At 40.6% G+C, this 18,728-nt stretch overlaps 1 protein-coding gene across 2 annotated transcripts in view; it reads left to right on the forward strand.

Moving 5' to 3' along the window:
- Positions 1 to 18,728, forward strand: part of LOC137268477 (cilia- and flagella-associated protein 74-like) — a 43,437-nt gene that overhangs the window by 4,503 nt on the left and 20,206 nt on the right. For both annotated transcript variants that reach the window (XR_010955035.1, XM_067803043.1), the window contains exons 5-23: positions 577 to 681; positions 1,592 to 1,765; positions 3,479 to 3,589; positions 3,846 to 3,948; positions 4,720 to 4,877; positions 8,008 to 8,140; positions 8,328 to 8,441; positions 10,407 to 10,527; positions 10,976 to 11,100; positions 11,547 to 11,666; positions 12,392 to 12,510; positions 13,397 to 13,463; positions 13,764 to 13,853; positions 14,343 to 14,466; positions 14,650 to 14,699; positions 15,588 to 15,705; positions 16,052 to 16,201; positions 17,127 to 17,320; positions 18,371 to 18,492. Coding sequence is in view for 1 of the 2 variants with exons in the window: in XM_067803043.1 (XP_067659144.1) it covers positions 577 to 681; positions 1,592 to 1,765; positions 3,479 to 3,589; positions 3,846 to 3,948; positions 4,720 to 4,877; positions 8,008 to 8,140; positions 8,328 to 8,441; positions 10,407 to 10,527; positions 10,976 to 11,100; positions 11,547 to 11,666; positions 12,392 to 12,510; positions 13,397 to 13,463; positions 13,764 to 13,853; positions 14,343 to 14,466; positions 14,650 to 14,699; positions 15,588 to 15,705; positions 16,052 to 16,201; positions 17,127 to 17,320; positions 18,371 to 18,492 (2,298 nt within the window). In the remaining variant the exon portion in view is untranslated. The remainder of the gene's footprint in view (positions 1 to 576; positions 682 to 1,591; positions 1,766 to 3,478; positions 3,590 to 3,845; positions 3,949 to 4,719; positions 4,878 to 8,007; positions 8,141 to 8,327; positions 8,442 to 10,406; positions 10,528 to 10,975; positions 11,101 to 11,546; positions 11,667 to 12,391; positions 12,511 to 13,396; positions 13,464 to 13,763; positions 13,854 to 14,342; positions 14,467 to 14,649; positions 14,700 to 15,587; positions 15,706 to 16,051; positions 16,202 to 17,126; positions 17,321 to 18,370; positions 18,493 to 18,728) is intronic.

Genomic DNA, 18,728 nt, shown 5'->3' on the forward strand with positions numbered 1-18,728 from the left:
TTGGCGCCAGTGTTTTTTTTTATTAAAGGGTAAATTCATCACTCTAATGTTTTGCTGTTACTGTTCCTTGGAAGAATAAGGGAGTAAATTTTGGAAAGATCTTTATCTTTATGAAGGACAAGGGACATAACTCTAGGTGTATTATGGAAGGAATATTGCACTGACACTCCTGTTCAGTGATCTGGTGAAATGTTGGTATCCAATTTTTATAGCTGTTCCCAATTTCAAATATAGTTTTGCATAAATGACAGATTGGCTGGAAACAGTAAGACAGTACATTTGGATCTGATTTTTTTTCCAGTTTTGAATAAAATAGGCAGATCATTGATCCAACAGATAAAACAATGGCCTCACACACATTAAAGGAGCATTCTAACACTTTAAGAAACCCTGGGAAAGGGCTGACACCCTTGGAAACCCAAGGAAAGTAATGTTTGGTAATTTCATGGACTGTCTCTGGATTCAAGTAATTTTTGTTGCTATATTTAAACAAATGAAATCATACCTGTTACATCGTATTTCCGTCAAATCAGAAGAAACTGTGACTAAAGTACTCACCTCCATCTTGTTTGACAGAGCGGCGTTGTACAGACTGCGGTCGGCACATGAGAGGGTGTGCAGGGAGATCCAGGGTGAGGAAGACTTGGAGAAGATCATTGCTGAGCGATTAGAGGAGGCAGAGTAAGTGCTCATGGTCCCATGAAGATCTTGGTTAGAATTGGACTTTAGAAGGCCATGCTTGTCAGAGGCATCTAAATGATCGTCACACTCAATGACATGGTTGACACATGTTGTCTTATCCCAATTGTGTAGCTATAGATTGATGCTAATCTTGTTGATCACTTGATTGTGTGGTCCAGACTCGATTATTTACAGACCGCTGCACATATAGCTGGAATATTGCGAGAGATGAGTTTGGCTGAGTATATGAATGGTGGATTATTTTTGTGAGTTTGTTAAAGAATGAATAAACTCACATTTTTGGTACTCTTTTAACCATTAAATATGAAAGACTTGTGGTTAGTCTTAAGTGGAACCATGCACAGATTTCCACTGGACCCCTCAGTTCGTGCTATGTATGTTGTTTGTGGGTGCACAGCAAATGCTGTGGAAGCCTGTACTATTAAATTAGATGGTTCAACACCTCCCTCGCTTCCAAAATAGATGCTATTTAGATTTGTTAATAGTTGTAGTAAATGATCTACGACCAAAAGGATTTTGCATGACACAACTTGTAACATAACAATTTCTTCCTCGGAAGCGAAGTTGTGGTCAAAGTGTCAGCAATATTGTAAATAGTACTATATTGATACCTCGCTTCCTGGATTGAAATTGTCATGTTATAAGAAATGTCATGCAAAATCATATTGTCAATCAATCAAACACATATTTTACTACCAGTAGAAAGTAGTTTAGATTTTGTAATTCGGTGAAAACAAGCCTAAATAGCATTTATTCACAGACTGTTGGATATTCACGGGCACTGTTTTTTTTTTAAAATCATGGCATCATGGTCTAAAGTCAGTTTGAGAGTCAAGATTTTTCAGATTCTATGTTAAATCTGACAGATCCCTAACAATTTCATTGATAGGTATGAGCTTGCAAAGACAGAGGTTGAACATGGCAAGTTTATCCTGATTGAGGCTGATCTGTTGGAGAGAGAGGAACAGCTAGCTGCGGACAAGGCAGCACAGGCGATGGTTCGCTTGAAAAAGGAGCAGAAGTATGCAGATCAGGCTGGACGAGCACAACGCAAACGGGAGAGGTGAGACAAGTGTCAAACTTTGTGTTCAGTGCCCTGTTCCAATGAGATGGTTAATCATTTACAGTTTCATTAAATGCTTCGCTAATTTTGAAAAAGTTTTGGTGAGCTATGTGCAGGATGTTGTAAACATGTGCTTGTAATACTTATGTAGGGATACTTTTTCCGTTTTATGGAAATCATGTGTATTTTTTAATATGCAGACAGACTGAGCTTCAACCAATACCCTTGCCTTCTGAACTGAACCCTAATCCTACACAACACAATCCCTGCCTCGATGTTGTTCTTTTAATCACAATGTGATCAAAGAAAAAGATGAGACATGTGAATAACTGAAATGTGGTCAGATTTAACTTCAACCAAAGACTTTGTAAGTCTGACATTTGAACTTATCCCTAATCCTACCTGGTCTACTGACATTTAGGAAATCAGAATTTGACCCAAGTATTCAGATGATTGATTATTGATAGTTTTAATAGATGTAAGTCTGGCCTGAACTGTGGGTGAGTATACTGCTTCCACTACACTCAATAGTATTCTACCTGCATGTACATGATGGCAGTCTGTGAATAAAAGAATCTGGACCAGTCCATCTACATCAATTACAAATGTGATGACAAGCACCACCAGTCAGGTATCCTGAACTCCTAATATAAGGGTAACGCTACATTTCAGGGCATTATCATTTGCAGAAGCCCGAGGTCTTTCATTAACTGCCTGACGAAGGAGGGCAGTTGAAAAGACCGAGGGCTTCTGCAAATGATAATGCCCTGAAAAACTATAGCGTTACCGTTATTATAGCTAAAATGAATAGAATTTTTTATAAAAGAATAATAAAAACAGCGGCATCGGTTTAGAAGCATTTACTGCCAACAACAAAATGACGGAGGTCACCGACACAGATTTTACAAACATAGTCACGTCATAGAGCAACACAGATGATGTCACTATTGAAAGTGACAACATTCGACCTTGACCTTTGCTCATACTACCAGCCGCCATTGTTTTCAGTGATCAACAATGTTAGACTTCAAGTCGATATTTTCATTGCTGTATGTTGTCATTTATGGCACAATCGTTATGGATGGCACAAGCAGGAAAGTGCATAATGGCACAGGCACATGTGACGAATGTGAGCCAGATATATGGTCTTAAATGAATCCAAGTTCATTCCAGCCGTAGGTGATTGAACTTCAACAGCTGAGCTACTTATGACGTCACCTAACAACGGGCTTGATAATGGCCCGTCGTCAAGCATTTTGCGGGCGTTATCAAGTTACAGTGGACCGCTCATTTCTGATAACGAGCGGTCGTTTTCATGATAATTCTATCCATTTTAGCTATAATCCCTTTTAGTTCTTCTTGCACCAGATATGTTCTGCAGAAGGTGACTGATTGTGAAAATATGGGAGCATTCATATGTTTCAGGTTTGGGTCAGCTGTGTGACAGTATGATAAAACTGAGATATGAATGAGTCAGGATAAGTAGATAATATCGATTTTATCTAAAAAATTACATTTTTAGCAATATTCCCACAAAATGATGACAGGGGACACCTGAAATGGGCTTCACACATTGTACCGATGTGGGGAATCAAACCCGGGTCTTCAGCATGATGAGTGGACCACTGGCCTACTCCTCTCCCCCACTGAATCTGGGTTATTATGATCATGATGTGAAATGACCTCTTTGATTTCTCCATTCCATATTGCCAGAGACCAGAGAGAGGCTATCCGGGCACGTGAGGACCGACACCGACATGCTTTAGAGGAGGCCAAGAGAAGCCAGGAGAGGGCCAACAAATACCTCAACATCACACTAAAGAAGTGAGAAATTTGGAATATGCTTTTACCATACACAAGAATTGTGTCCATTTTACTATTTTTGATTTTTGACATCCCTAACATGACTTTTACAACAATTTATCAAGAAAATTTGATTTGGGGAATTCAAACAACAGGTATCTGAGTAGGGTAGGGTAATATGGAGTGGGTAGCTGGATAGAAAATTTGGATCAGACCCAGCCCTAGAAAGGTAAGTAAATTCACATTTTGATGTCCAATGATGTTTGTATTTTTGCAGATTGCGGACCCGAGAGAAGGAGGAGGAGAACCGTTATGAGTCTGATATGAAGAAGAAAATAGAAATGTTGGTGAAGCTCAAGAATGATATCGCAGCCAACAGGGTAACTAAATAGAAATCTATGCTATTCTGTGTATTTTTGACTGTGAATATCATGGTGTGACGAGCATTCTGTCTGAACACTGGAACTAGTAGTCCTTGAAAACATTGTAGCAGAAAATTTATGAATGTATGTTGTCATTTTGAGACAGTGGAGAACCATCTTGTGGCTGACTTTCCCAGTGAAATAAGAATGTCCCTCCCCTATCCCTCCCTCTCTCTAGTGCTCTCTCCCTCTCTCTTTCTCTCCTCTCCTTTCTCTTCTATCTCTTTCTTTCTCGCTGTTTCTTTCTCTTCTCTCCTTTCTCATTCCCACCTCAGCCTCCCCTCTCTTTCCTGTTTCCTCTCTTTTCTCTCTTTCCTCTCTCTTTTACCTTCTCACTCTCCTCTCTTCCTTTCCTTTCTCTCTCTCCCCTCTTTCATACCTCTCCTCTCTCTTTAACCTTTTTCCTTTCTCATCTCCTCTCTCTTCTTGCTGTCTCTCTTCCTCTCTCACTGTTTGTATGGATGCAATATTAACAATACTGGTTTTAGATTTTGAGAGTCAAAGATGACATGAGGGAGTTTCATGTGCTGTTGCATATTTTTCTCTAAATGGGTAAATGTGGCATCAAAACAACTGTTTGTGACCCTTGTCAATTCATGTTGGACAAAGGTCAAGGTGATGAGATCTGGGTCAAGGACAGTCAAGGATATCTCTCTGTCTAACACTGTATATATTGCTTGATACTAAGCAACTCTTCTCAGAAAATGGTTCTTCTTGTCTAAATTGCAGGAAAACTTGCGAGCACTCCGAGCACGGGACAAGGCCCGTGAGAGAGAGGAGACATTCCTGGAACAAGAGGAAAGGAGAAGGATATCACAAGAAGGAGGAAATCCAGATGAAGTTCTGTTGATCAAGAAACGGCTGAATGATTTTGAGAGACAAAAAACGTGAGAGTCATACTTTTATCAGTTCACTATCATTTCCTGATGAAATGACCTTTGTTTTTGTAATGGTACATTCAGTGAGATGCAAGGCTAAATAGTTCATTGGCTTTAAGGAAGAGTCAGTTAATCTGGGCATGTTCTTTTTCACAGTGAATATTAAAACTGATTTGTGGATCTTCATACTCTGTATAGATTGCTCATGCTATCAATCATTGGTTTTCATGTTTTGTGGTGACTCCAGCAGTAATGTTCACGCACACTGAAACAGGCGTGACCATGAGGAGTCTCTTGTTAACCCACACAGGCAACATGAAAATTGTTTTCATTTGAGTTTGGTTTGAGAAAATATTTAAGATTCTCTTCAAATATATGTTAGATCAAATATTTTTGTCTACCTTTTCTTGTTTTGAGGTATTTTTTTTATCCCCCCCAGCATGTAATGCGGGTTGAAAAAGTCGACGCCTCTGTCCGTCCTTTCATCTGTCTGTCCGTCCATAATCATTTTGTTTCTGGAGCATAACTCAAAAACTGATCAATATTTTCAGACCAAAATTGGTAGATATAATAATCAAGACCTTTTGCTGTTTACAGATTTTGGGCATTTTTATTTTTTTTTGTTTTTCCATGGAACATTTTGGCCTTAGTCTTAATGGAGGGATGGGCTTTGTTTCCGGAGCATAACTCAAAAACCATTCAATATTTTTCTGAAAACTTGGTAGATATATTAGTCAGTACCTATAGTGGTGCCTTTTGCTATTTACAGGTATTTGTGATCTAGTATTTTCTCAGTTTCCATGGAAATGTTTCGGACTTAGTCTCAAAATGGAGGAATGGCCTTCGTTTCCGGAGCAGAACTAAAGAAAACAGAACTGGTTCTGACACAGGATCTGCTTTTCTTGGGGGCGAAATTTGTTGGTGAACAACATGGCGGCGACAAAGAACATAGCTTGGCGTGCGCCTCTGGGAATATGGTCTGTTCAGCATGTGTTACGAGTTAACGAGCTAACGAGTTATGAGAAGATTCTTGTAACTATGGAGTGGCTTATTCCTCACTTGAGGTGGTGGAATGTCACACTGGGAATCTATCCAAGGGTATAGTGCTGGACACCCAGTGCTGATGCTCACAATTCAGGCAGACACCACCCTTACAGGGTGGGGTGGGGGTGTTCTGGTAGACCTCACAGCTTCCATCCATTGGACCGAGAATGAGGTGATCCTGCATATCAATACGCTAGAACTGAGAGCAGTCCATTTGGTATTAGAATGCTTTGTGGAACAGATTCAGAACCCTGTGGTACGTGTTGAAATGGACAACCAACAGCGACGTTCTACATCTGTAAGCAGAGAGGAATGGTGTCTCCATCACTCCTTCAGGAGGCGTGGAAGTTTCTACTGCGATGCAATCAGTTCAACATATGGGTCATGCCAGTTTATCTCCCAGGGGCAGACAACTTTTGTGCAGATGTTGTGTTCTAGTACCCCATGTTTACTTGACCAGGAGATATTCAGGTTTATCGCCCAGTTGTTCAGGTCATTTCAGGTGGATCTGTTTGCCTCAGGGGTGACGAATCATACTCCTATGTTTTGCTCACAGATCCAGGATCCAAGAGCAATTGCCTCTGATGCCTTCCACCTCGACTGGACAGACAGGGTTCTGTGGGTTTTCCCACTGATACTACTTATCTCCAGGGGTCCTCTTGCATCTAGCCACATAGCCAGCATAACTACTTGTGCTTCTTGCACATCTGTGGTCATCTCGGCACTGGTTTCTGGTAATACTTAGGTTGCTCGTTCAGCCGCCTGTACTGTTACCAATGCGGCCGGACCTACTATCCAAGGACGGCGAGCCACACCTGAAGCCACAGTTGGTGGCTTGGCCACTGTCCAGAATCACCTCCAAGTGAGCGGAATTCCTGGACCTGTTTCAAGACACAATCCTGGCTTCGAAGAGGGATACGTCTAATGTAGAGTACAAGGAGAGATAGGCCTGTTACACACTGGTGTGGGAACACAGGGGTTCTTGATCCCTTTCCTTCAACTTTAGCTGAGGTGTTGGCAGTGTTGGCTCAAGAGAGGGTTTTTGAGTGTTTTGTCTCATCAAATTCAGTGAGGACCCCCTCTATTTTACATCTGCCCATCTATTTAACATTAGAGGGGTTCCAGAAACATTATTTTCAATAATTTGGACCCACTCAAAATTTCACCCAAATCTAAAAGTGTGTTGGTGTTTTTACAGTCTTGGTTAGAAGCCAACCTGACTGCATCTACTATCCAAGGCTATCCATGGCTATTTCAGCCTTCCACGTTTCCACAGAGGGTGCTCTTTTCGGGCAACACCGCCTGATGCAGCGTTTCTAAGCAGGGTGCATCTGGCTGTCTGGCGAACGAGTCCCACATAAGACTTATCCATCGCTTCAGATTGGATGTCCAATTCTCTCATTTATGGTCTGTTGAATTTGTCTCATCAGCTGTTATTAGTTGGAAAACAGCATTTGGTTAGGTGACTAGGTAAGTCTACTTTCCTATTTCCATGTGGGAGTAGGCTGTTTCTTCGAATGGACCTCTATGTTAGACAGAATACCACTCCCAGCTCTGTCTAATGCTTATATGTAGTCCAAAGAAGACTTCTCCTGAAAAAGAATTGTACAAATCTGTAGAGGGAATGAATTCTTGGAAGAAAGTTCTCCTTTGGGTACGGCCACTCGCCTCCGCTCATTCAGTCTCATCTGTCCAGCATGAAAAGTGAGGTGCAAGGTTGACAGCTAGAGTTACTAGCTCTTGGCTGTATGAGACCCTGGGGGTCCCTGTGGTGGTGATCTCACAAAACAGAACAATGGGTTTTTTGTAAATATTTTATTAAAAAATATAGTTACAACTGTCCTAGGAATTTTAACGGACATTAAAATGTACATGTACCCCAAGGAGGACTTTCTTGAAAGAATTCAAAACCTCTATAGGTTTGTACAAATTTCTGGGATATGCAAGAAAAGTCCTCTCTCATCAGATACTGAGGCCATATGAACAAATTCTGGTGGTGAATGGGTCCAGGGACTTTAATGATCAAATGACATTTTAATACACTGGATAATTGAGAGTACTAATTACAACAGAATCTTGTTTCATCTATTTACAGTCAGTTTAAGGATGAGCAGGTCAAAAACAAGAGTGAAATCCTGGGGAAGATTTTGTTGGAAGAAGAGCGCATGCGCCGGAGGAAGAAACAACAACCCCAGCTATGGGACGACCCAAAGAGACACAAAGCAAAGGTATGTACCAGGAGCAGTCGTATGTAGTGCAAGCAGAGTAATGTTCAATATGTTTACCACAAATTAATTTCCTATTGATGCAAAATCATTTCTCTGAAATGGAATAATAGTGTTTCTTGAAGTATAAGTTTTGCCTGAATTTGTTATGAAACTTTTCTGATACAGTCTCATTATTTTGCCTTTGTAGATGGTTCAGCCCCACAAAAAGAAGACCCTGAAAGTGTTTGACGAATATACAAAGATGACCGAGGGTCCCACGTCAGAAGAAACTTCGAGCTTATCTCCTGATCTACAACCAGAGGTGAGCGACTGTTTCAGTTCAGGTCCTTGGACCCAGTCCACAAAATGTTTGTATCACTACATGGTGGTGGGGTAGCCTAGTGGGTAAAGTGCTTGCTCCTCATGCCGAAGACCTGGGTTTGATTCCCCAGATGGGTACAATGTGTAAAGCCCATTTCTGGTGTCTCTCACAATGATATTGCTGGAATGTTGCTAAAAGCTACATAAAACTGCCCTCACTGCTTCCAATCACAAGCCTATGATAAATTATGTAGTTATGACAGGTTGTAAATTTATGTAATTTTGTGGATGGGGACCCTATAGCATAAGAGGATCTCAGTGTACTAGTGTTGAGTGAGTGAGTTTACTTTTACGCAGCACTCAGCAATATTCCGGTCTGTAAATAAGTCTGGACCAGACAATCCAGTGATCAACAGCAAAAGCATCGATTTGCGCAAATGGGAACCGAGGACATGTCAACCAAGTCAGCGAGTCTGCCCACCCGATTCTGTTAGTTGCCAGTCTTATGAAAAGCACAGTCACCTTTTATGGCAAGCATGGGTTGCAGAAGGTCTGTTCTTCCCAGGACCTTCACAGATCCTCTTGTGTTGAAGTGGCAGCAGGACAACAACTGATAGTCATGATTGCCAGTGTTTAACCTAAGCATGAAGCAATGATCTTTGTTCTCTTTATAAGCTTAAAAGGTTTGAGGGTGTTTAGATAGATACATAAACATTTCTTAAGTACTGTGGAACCTAATTATTTTGTTATGATAATTGCCATACAGGCAAGTTTGGGAATCCAGTGACCTTGATGAAGTATTCTTTGCAGATCAGAATTGTCTTTTTCAGCAATAATTGTAGGTTCAAATCCAAGAATCACCTAGATTATGTTTGTAGGTTCATGAGCTCTATCCTCATGCCCATGGTGTTTACTAAAGGGAAAAACACAAGGGACCTGTATTGCATTGGGCTATCCCAGAACTCAAACACTGCTCATAAAAGCAATTAATCAAATTCATCTGAGAGTAAACAAGAAGAAAAGAAGAATAATTTATTTTTCCCTATCCTGACTCATGCCCCCTCCCTTACAAAAGGTCAGTGGAAACTTGAATCCCTCTAAATTCCCTAGAAGTGAATGCACTATCACTCACCTTGAGCCACCTACCTTTTCCCGCCAAAAGTGACCACGTGACCGTACACATGCCAAACCTAACTCTCTCCTTAGTCGCTTGAGCGGATGGTTGGGAGGTGTTTCTTGGGTCCCTTCATGGCTTAGGTTTTGTTGATTTCCGGATATTTAGCCCATGTCATCTGATATAGGATTTAGGACTGGGATGGGTAACCAGGATACCCATGATGGGTTGGTAATGAGTGAGACCCAGGTTCTCATCTCAATACCTGGACTCGTTATGATCATGTGACTAATAGATTAAACAGTGTAATATGTTATTCTTTTATGATTAAAAGGTTGTATTGTCTTTGAAGATTTAGACATGATATAGTACATTAAGATATTGAAAAACTCTGAGCTAAAGAATTTATTGCCATTTCTTATAAATTTAATGTCAGAAAATATCATATCTGGTATCTGGGTAGGGTAGGATAATAGAGGTTGGGTACCAGAATAGAAAAATCTGGACCCACCCCAGCCCTAATAGGATGTTTAGACTTGTCAGTTGTATATCTATATGTGAATGTTCAAAATAAATTTTTGAATAGCCAGCACCGATGCTTCTTCCAATGGTGCATCATATTTTTGTCTTATATGTCTGATACTGCTAACTGCAAATCACTTCAGTGGAACTGGAACTCACTGAGAGAGGGTGTCCTCAAAGGAAAAAAAAACAATTGACCATCAGACCGACTTGTTTGCCATAAACCTTTGTAATAATGCAATACAATGGATATTTGTTACTGTTGATTTCAGTTCTTGAGAACTGTTCATTTTTCTGAATTGTATTAAGCCGTGTTTTGCTGTGAATCAGAAGCAGGATGAAGTGAAGGATGACACAGAGGATGAGGATGAGAGACAAGACACGTTCCGGGAGATGAACATCACTCATAAGCTGCTTGACTCCAGTGACTCCAGTGCAGGAGACAGTGAAGGTAGGATGTGCTATCATGTGGAGCCCACAAGCACGCATGCAGGAGCACAAGCTGATTTGCTGGTCATGTGCCAAAACTCTTCTCACAATGTAAATGGAAATTGAGAACTCTGGACCCTTTCACTGTCACAGCCTTAGTGCTCTCATCAGCACAGAATTTTTTTCAAAAGTTTGATTGGATGATATTTGGGGTATTATGGGTCCAAGGTATTTGTAATAATCAAAACAACAGAACTGAGAGGAAGTACTGTACATAACCAAGAAAGGAAGGACCTTTGATTCAAATATTGTGAGAGCAGACATCAAGACCAGAGACTTAACTGTATTTACTGTCTCCAGTAGAATGTCACAGTTTTTGTGTTCCTCAAAGACTTCTATAGTGCCTTTTCTTTCCAGTCATTGTTAAGTGGAAATCTTATCCTGATGTCCTGTTTTCATTGTGATTCCAGATGATCAGCATGTTAACTTGGCCAAGCCGGAGTTTGAAGGTCTGTGGGACCAGCACAAGCCATACAAGGTGCCCAAAGATGTGGACACCCATGTCAAGCTGCCAGGAGCCAGCAAGATGGACCAGGTGAGAACTGGCCTACAATTTTAGCCCAGTGTTGTAAGAAGTCACCATTTCCTGTGTAGTACCATTCCAGACCTGTTCAGATCTGTGGTTTCATTTCCAGAGGGGTAGCCCAGTGGTTAAAGCTTTCACTCATCATGCCAAAAACACTTCCATAATGGGTACAGTGTCCTCTGACCTGATTTGGTGGAATATGGTTGTGTAACTAAACTCAGACACTCACTCATTGTTTCCAGGGTGCCCCAGTTGGTCAGAACCTAGTTTGTACATTTTGCTAAATAAAAAATGTGTGATGACCAGTGTTACCTTGTATATGTTTCTTATCACTTATTATCATCACTGTTACTATCACTATTATTGTTATTGTTGTAATGATTATTACTGGTATTCTTACTAGCATGTACTGTTTTTAGGTCAGTTTAACATGCTACCATGTTGTGTTGAACCAGGAAATCCTAGCAAAGGTTTTGGACAAACATCGTGAAGGAATCATTGTGAGGCAAGTGGCTGCTGGAAAGGAGTTCACTGGCTGCCCCTTCTACAGCAAGCCAGACATCATACACTTCAAGGTAACCTCACTTTGTTGGAGGCCATGTTGTTTTGCACATAGCTCATTCGTGATCTAGACAATTATATGACCCCATTTCTTTTTAACAAGGTCTGCACCTAGCTATTTAGAGAAAATGCAGTTGTAAGGGACCGTTCTTAATTTACGGTTAGGGCTAATGATGAATTTAAAGGGAGGTCACCCATTTTGTTCTGGGGGGTAGGGGCACAGTCATATTTGTTGTACATATTGAAGTATTATTATTTTATAATTTGATAATTTATAAGATGGTCTCTTATTTTATGCATAAATCTGGATGGGGTGGAGGGTGCACAGTGTACATGCTTCCCAATAAAAATCATCATCACCCCTCTTGGCCATATGCATAGTTTATGAATGGTTCCTAAGTTTGAAAATGTTTACCTGATCAATTTTCATGGAATGTTATTGATGCAGTGTTTAACTGCTGAATACCTAGGTATATTCTGTGAATCATACTGTTCCTTAAGTATGTTCAATCTTGGTATTATCATTCCATGTGTTTGTCAAGTTCACTTGTGCAGTAGGACATATATAAATGGCTCTATGAGATCAACAAGTCAAAACAGAGGGTTGTTATTAGCAATGAGTTTGTAAGTGTGCTTGAGACTTTGGGAACTTTGGGGAAAGTACTGTCTGAGTAATGGCATTGTTACCACATGGAATTATGAGGACTTTGATGTCTGACTCACCACATGTTCCTTCTAGGACTTCAACGTCGGCCACTGCTACAAGAAGAAGGTGACACTGACCAATGTGTCGTACACAGTCAACTACTGCAAATTTGTGGGCATCACGGAGAGACTCAAGGACTTCATACATATTGAGTGAGTCACATGAGCCCCTGTGTCCAGCTGATCAACTGGATATACTCAGACTTTAAATTCAGGTTTCACCTCAAGGGGTCCTTGTTATTGTCACAATTATTGATCAAGACAAACCACCAATGCATGTTTTTATAAGAACCAATCAGGAACTCTTCATGAAAAAGATTTGCATCAGTTATACTACAGTCAGACATATCTCCTATGGTAATATCCCTATACCATGTAAGCTCTCTGGCAACAAATGGACCTGCCTTGTGCATCATTCTGAGTTACCCAGAGCACACAAAATATGCCAAATTCTCATGCCAGTGACTCAGACTAATGTTTGATCTGGGTCGCTGATCTGTAAAGAACCAAATCTGAGTCACGTTACCAAGAATTTTTCCAACCTCAAGTTCTCTTCAATCACAAAATGGAAATGCAAATCTTTTCTCATGAAGAGTTCTTGATTGGTTCTTATGAAAGCATGCATTGGTGGCTTGTCTTGATCAGTAATTGTAACAATAACAAGGACCCCTTGAGGTGAAACCTGAACTGTTCCTGGTGTATGCCTTGTGTGTCATTTGTACACTGATCTATATACCTGATATTTATCCTGAAGTATACCCTGATCTGTATTCTGATGTCTGAGGTTTACCCAGATGTGTAACTGTATGACTTAAATTATGAGTACCCCAAAGAGTCTTATGACTTGTTCGCTTGTGTTTACCCTAAGTACCCAGAAGTGTAACATGAGGTCTACCCTGAAATATACTCTATACTCTGACTGCATGTTATCCTTGTGATACAGCTGACATAATACTCACTTGCACCCTGACTTTACTCACTGCAATAGGTTCACTTGAATACCTACAAGTTTCCATCACTTACCATATGCTACTTTCAGCTTTGACCCGCCTGGACAGATGTCAGCTGGTCTGACCTGTGAGATGATGGTTACATTCAAGCCGATGGTGAGTTATGTGATCAAAATAAGAAAAATGTCTTGTTAATATTCTTTCTTATTGTATAATAACTCTTTGTTCTTGTGATGGAACATTTATATCACAAGGAAGTACTGGCACAGGAACTCTATCTGTCTCAGAGAACAAACACTTGAGTTAAAAAAAAATATGCACTAACGATCATGCAAACTCCAACATTCATATTCAAGGCAGATATCTGAATTCCAGATACACTACACTGTGCACTTTGTGTTTGTTGTTTAAGGCAGATGAAGCTATTTTCATTATCTTTCAACAATTAATCCACAGATTAACGAGGATCTGGTTGGCGAGGTCAACTTCCTGTCCCAGACGGGGCCTTTCGCAATCCCACTGCGATGTACAACCAAGAAGTGTGACGTAAGTTATAAGTGTAGTTGTGTTCCTTGGATGATTGTAGCGAACGATATGCTCAGACTATCAGCCCACTGGTGACACCAATTTAAAAACAGGACACTATTCCTCCAGCATTATGTGAAGAGAAACTAGCATGGGTACAAAATGTCCACAATGGAGGATGTTAAACAGATTACAACCTGATAAGATTTTCTGATTATGCTAACCATTGACAAGTTTATTACCTGTGTTATATTGCTGATGTATTGCTGATTTACTTATCTGCGCATGAAAAGCTACAGTTGCTCTCATGATCCTTTATCCATAATCCATTCAATTTTTTGAATTTTTGGTTTCTGGTTGTTAGGGACAAAATGTTTTCTTTCTATGAAGACCAGAGATTGCACAGATCCTAGATGATTGAAGAAGTTTTTGTGAGTTGTTATTTTTAAGTATTAATGCACTGAGGTGAGACTAAGCATGTTTCTAGTGAAGGAAGTTTCTTTGTTCCAGCTCCATGTTGACTCTAAAATTGTGGAGTTTGGTACGACCGTGATTGGAGAGACACTCAAGCGTACTGTCACCCTGAGCAACAAAGGAGCACTTGGAACCAAGTTTGAGTTCTTCAAAGTCACAGGTTAGCAAATGCAGAAATTTCTTCAAATTAGAGAACTTTTTGAGGCAAGACATATTATTATTATTATGCTGATATTTGTATAATTCTGATGTCCCGTCTTCATGCTCAAAGGCACTGAGGCACAATGTTATGTTATTGATGAACTTGTGTGACCATGTAAACAGTGTTGAATGTTTGTTACAGGGATGAAACAGAGAACGTGCACCACAGCTGAGACTTCACTGGGAAGACTGGTAAGGAAATGCCATCTATGTACTTATGGTTTAATCCTTGAACACCTGGGTTATAATTGTCTTGAGCAACCCATAGTGTCTTTAGGGGCAACTTAGAGGACTAAGTGGTCATGCTCACTGACTTGGTTGATGAATATCCCAGTTGCTTAGATTGATGCTCATGATGTCAATCACTTGATTGTCTGGTTAGACTTGAATATTTACAGATGGATTTCATGTAGCTGGAATATTGCTCACTGTGGCATTAATCAATTGACAAAATAAACTCAAGGTTTATATTGTGGTGACAAGCAGAGTTATGTCCCTTAGTCCCCTAGACCATACCATTGTACGGCTGTGGATTAGAATCCTGTATTGAATTGATTATGTTTTTGTTTTCACCTGTGACCATGGGTTTCACCAAAGAGGTAGACATCTAAGGCTGAGCTTCCCTTGCTTCAAGCATCGATAAATGGATATGGTAAAGGCTGAAAGACCTACTAATTCGACTGCAGAAATGTATTGTCAGCAGGAGTAGAAATCCTCTCACTTGATGAGAATGGGGCTGTGGGGTAGCCTAGTAGTTAGAGCGTTCACTCATCACACCGAAGACACTGGTTTGATTCCCACATGGGTACAATGTATGAAACCCTTATCTGGTGTCCTCCTCAATGGCATTGCTGGAATATTGCTAAAAGCGGCATAAAACTATGCATTCACTCACTCACCTGCGACTATTGGTTTTACCAAAGAGTTGAACATCTGAGACTGTGTTTCACCCACATCAAGCCTCAATGAATGGTTGAATGATGCCATTATTCTGACCGCAGAAACGTATTGTCAGCAGTGTAGAAGTACTCTCACTATTTGAGAATGTGGACATTTATGTCTTTTGTAACCTTCTTCCAGACAACTGCAGACACACTGAGAGCTATGAGTCCCGACTCAGTGGAATTCACAGACAAGGCCAAGTCGATCAGTCTCACAGACAGAGGTCCAGAGGGCAGAAAGAAGTTGTCTATGGATGGTGAGGATTTCATTGGGAAATGCCAGTTGCAGGCTTTTTTGTGCTTCCCATTGTATCAAGTATCACAACACTTTTATCACAAACACAAAAAAATGGTCTGGTGATATGCATAGAGGCAATATTTTTTAAGAAAGAAAGCGCATGTCAAAAATGTCAAAACTGCTGGACATAATGGGAGGAAGAATCTGAGTTTGTTGATATTAGTTTTTGTTGAAAACATGTCTGCAGATGGTTTAGTTACAGGTTTTATATGTCATCTTAACGAGCATGCTTCACATAGCGATGTAAGCACAAATGCATTTTCACTGGATGAGTGGCAGGAATACTTGGATTCTGCTTTTCTCAGATTTGGAGAAGATCCCCGAACAAAGCCCAGAGTTGGCTCCCTCTGATGGTCATCCATTGCCTGATGGAGCTGTTCTGCCGGAGAGTTCTGGTGTAACAGCTGACGGTCTGCAAGGCATGGAGCTCAAGCCAATGGAGCTGGATGGAGAAGGTACATAATTGAGTTATCTCCCTTTCAGCAATTATTTCACATTGTACCTGGAACTGAGTGTTGTCAATTCACCATCAACCTGACCAGTGCAGTAATCCCCAAGGACTTCCTTAGCACAATGAGCCAAGTGATTATACATTATTTCTTTCACAGGAGGATGTGGTTTGATAGCCCACATTGTAGGGTTGAAACTGTACGTTCTTATCATGGATTGGTACATATTGTAGTACAAGGTCTTCAGTTTGCTCTGTTTTGGTTTGGTATATATGTTTGTAACAATGAAAATTGAGCAAGGACCCAACACAGATATATTGTAACAAAATTATTTGATTTCTAGACATTTTAGAAATGGTGTAATCAGAGACCATACATGTAATAGATATCGTCTCTGGTTTAGTAAAGTTGATAAAATGATGCTACAAAATCCAAAAATACCAAATTTGGGGATTGTGTTATTGTATACTAAACTGAGGCTAAATACCACAATTTTGCTTATACTGCAAGTATACTGTTTCACCCCTACCAAATGGGTACAGTGTGTGGTGCTCGTTGTTTTTGTCCACCTGCCAAGACATTGCAGGGTATCAGCACAAAGTATATTTTCTGTAAATATTCTCTAGCCATTATACTTAGCATTAGTACTTTAGTAAGCCAAATCCTCTTCACTGTATGATTAGATTCTCGCTTTTCGTTTATTCCACTCTGATTGCAACTCATTCATTGAAGGTATCATGATTCGTTATGTTTGTTATTTTCTTCTTGCTGAGGCTGAGGCTGAGGCTGAGGCTGAGGCTGAGGCTGAGGCTGAGGCTGAGGCTGAGGCTGAATATTTCTGTTCAAAATGAAAGGTGACAGCATGTCATTTTATTTAACAGTTACACCACTGTCGGCAAATCCTTTGTAATTTTTTTTCAAATGTTTGCAGTTGCCTCCCCTGACTTTGCGATCAGTGAAATGGATGATTATGGGACACTGGATGGGATGCGAGTCGGTCAGGTGGTAACTGGGGAGATTGGTCCTTTCTCTTCCGTCAAACTTGAGATAATCTGGCAGCCAACGATACCAGGCAAAGTGGATACTGAGTTCCTCGTCACCTTCTCAGACCCTCTGTCAGATGTGGTGAGTGGACCTACTTCTTCTGCCAGACTTGTACCATAACTCCAAAAGGACTCCAAGGGGGATACTATTCCATTGTGTGATTCTGTCACAACTGGTTGGGTCTATTATTGTGAAGGGATGTGCCATTGTTAGGTGATTGTCAACATGTCCGAAGATCCGAGACAAGGTTGCTGTTTGACATCTCAGTTTCAAGAAATTGTCAACAATGTCCTAACTTTCTTTAAACAGATGGTTTAATGTTCGGGCTTTAGGCAGCTTCCAGCAGTAGGGAATCCGATTCTGAAAGTAAAAGCATGTATGCATATTTCGCACAAACCCAACAATAACAACATTCTCTGCTTCCCTATTCAATGAAGTTAACCCTCCCAGCCATTTGTGCCCTTTGACCTCTCGCGTCATGCATATGTAGAGTAGCTCAGGTCAAACTGAACAACCTGTAGGGAAGCTTCCTTGCAAAAAGGGCAGATGAGGAACAAAATACTATGGTTCAGGGACTGTCAGACCCAATACCCCTTGCTGTCACAGAACAACATTCATGCTAGTAAGAATTGGTCTCCAGTAACCCACCCTTGGTGTAACAGTAGGCTGACACTAATCACATACACCTGAGCGACTTATCTTATGGTGTGGCTCATTGTTTCCAGCGGTTTGCTCTCATTTCTGCTCTTCACAAAATCATTTATGTTGCTGCAGTTAGTGTTTTAGATTATTTTTGCTCTCAACAAGGGGGATAGCTCAATGGATTTTACAACTTCTTCATAACCATATACACGATGTTTTGGTGTAGATCCTCACATGACACGTTTGATAGCATTGTTAACTTCTACACTGAAACATCACATATATGATTTTCAGGAAGTTTTCAATCCATAGAACAATCCCCATTGTTCATCACATCAAGTTCTAAATGCCATTCGAAAAAGTTATTTGGTGTCAGTTGAATGTTGGCCTGAGGCTGTGTTGACTAAAGAATACCTTTGAAGGAACCCTTGAAATGAATGGTTTTATGGAGAACGGCATCACTGACTGAAACTGTTGATTATGTTGCAGCTTTCTGTGAGTGCGTTAGGGACGGCGATGGACGTCCCTGTGTGGGTGGAGAGACACACTGTGGACCTGAGAATCTGCATGCTGGACCGACTCTTCCAGGACACAGTCATCGTCAACAACAGGTGGGCGTGGCTTTTTGCTGATTTTCTGTAAGATGGTGATAGTGTTGTTGATGATAGTGTGGTTATCTTCAGCCTCTCCTGTTAAGTGGTTCATGGCCAGTGGGAAAAGGTGTGTGGATGCTGTTTAGAGGGTTTCGCTTAGAATACTCACGCATGCCTGTGCTGGTTCAGACATCAAACCTGGGTAGTCAGTATGACAGGTATACACTAGAAAACAGTAAAGTGATATTGTTTTA

This window comes from Haliotis asinina, chromosome 16 (genome assembly GCF_037392515.1).
Source record: "Haliotis asinina isolate JCU_RB_2024 chromosome 16, JCU_Hal_asi_v2, whole genome shotgun sequence".
NCBI classification, from domain to species: domain Eukaryota; kingdom Metazoa; phylum Mollusca; class Gastropoda; order Lepetellida; family Haliotidae; genus Haliotis; species Haliotis asinina.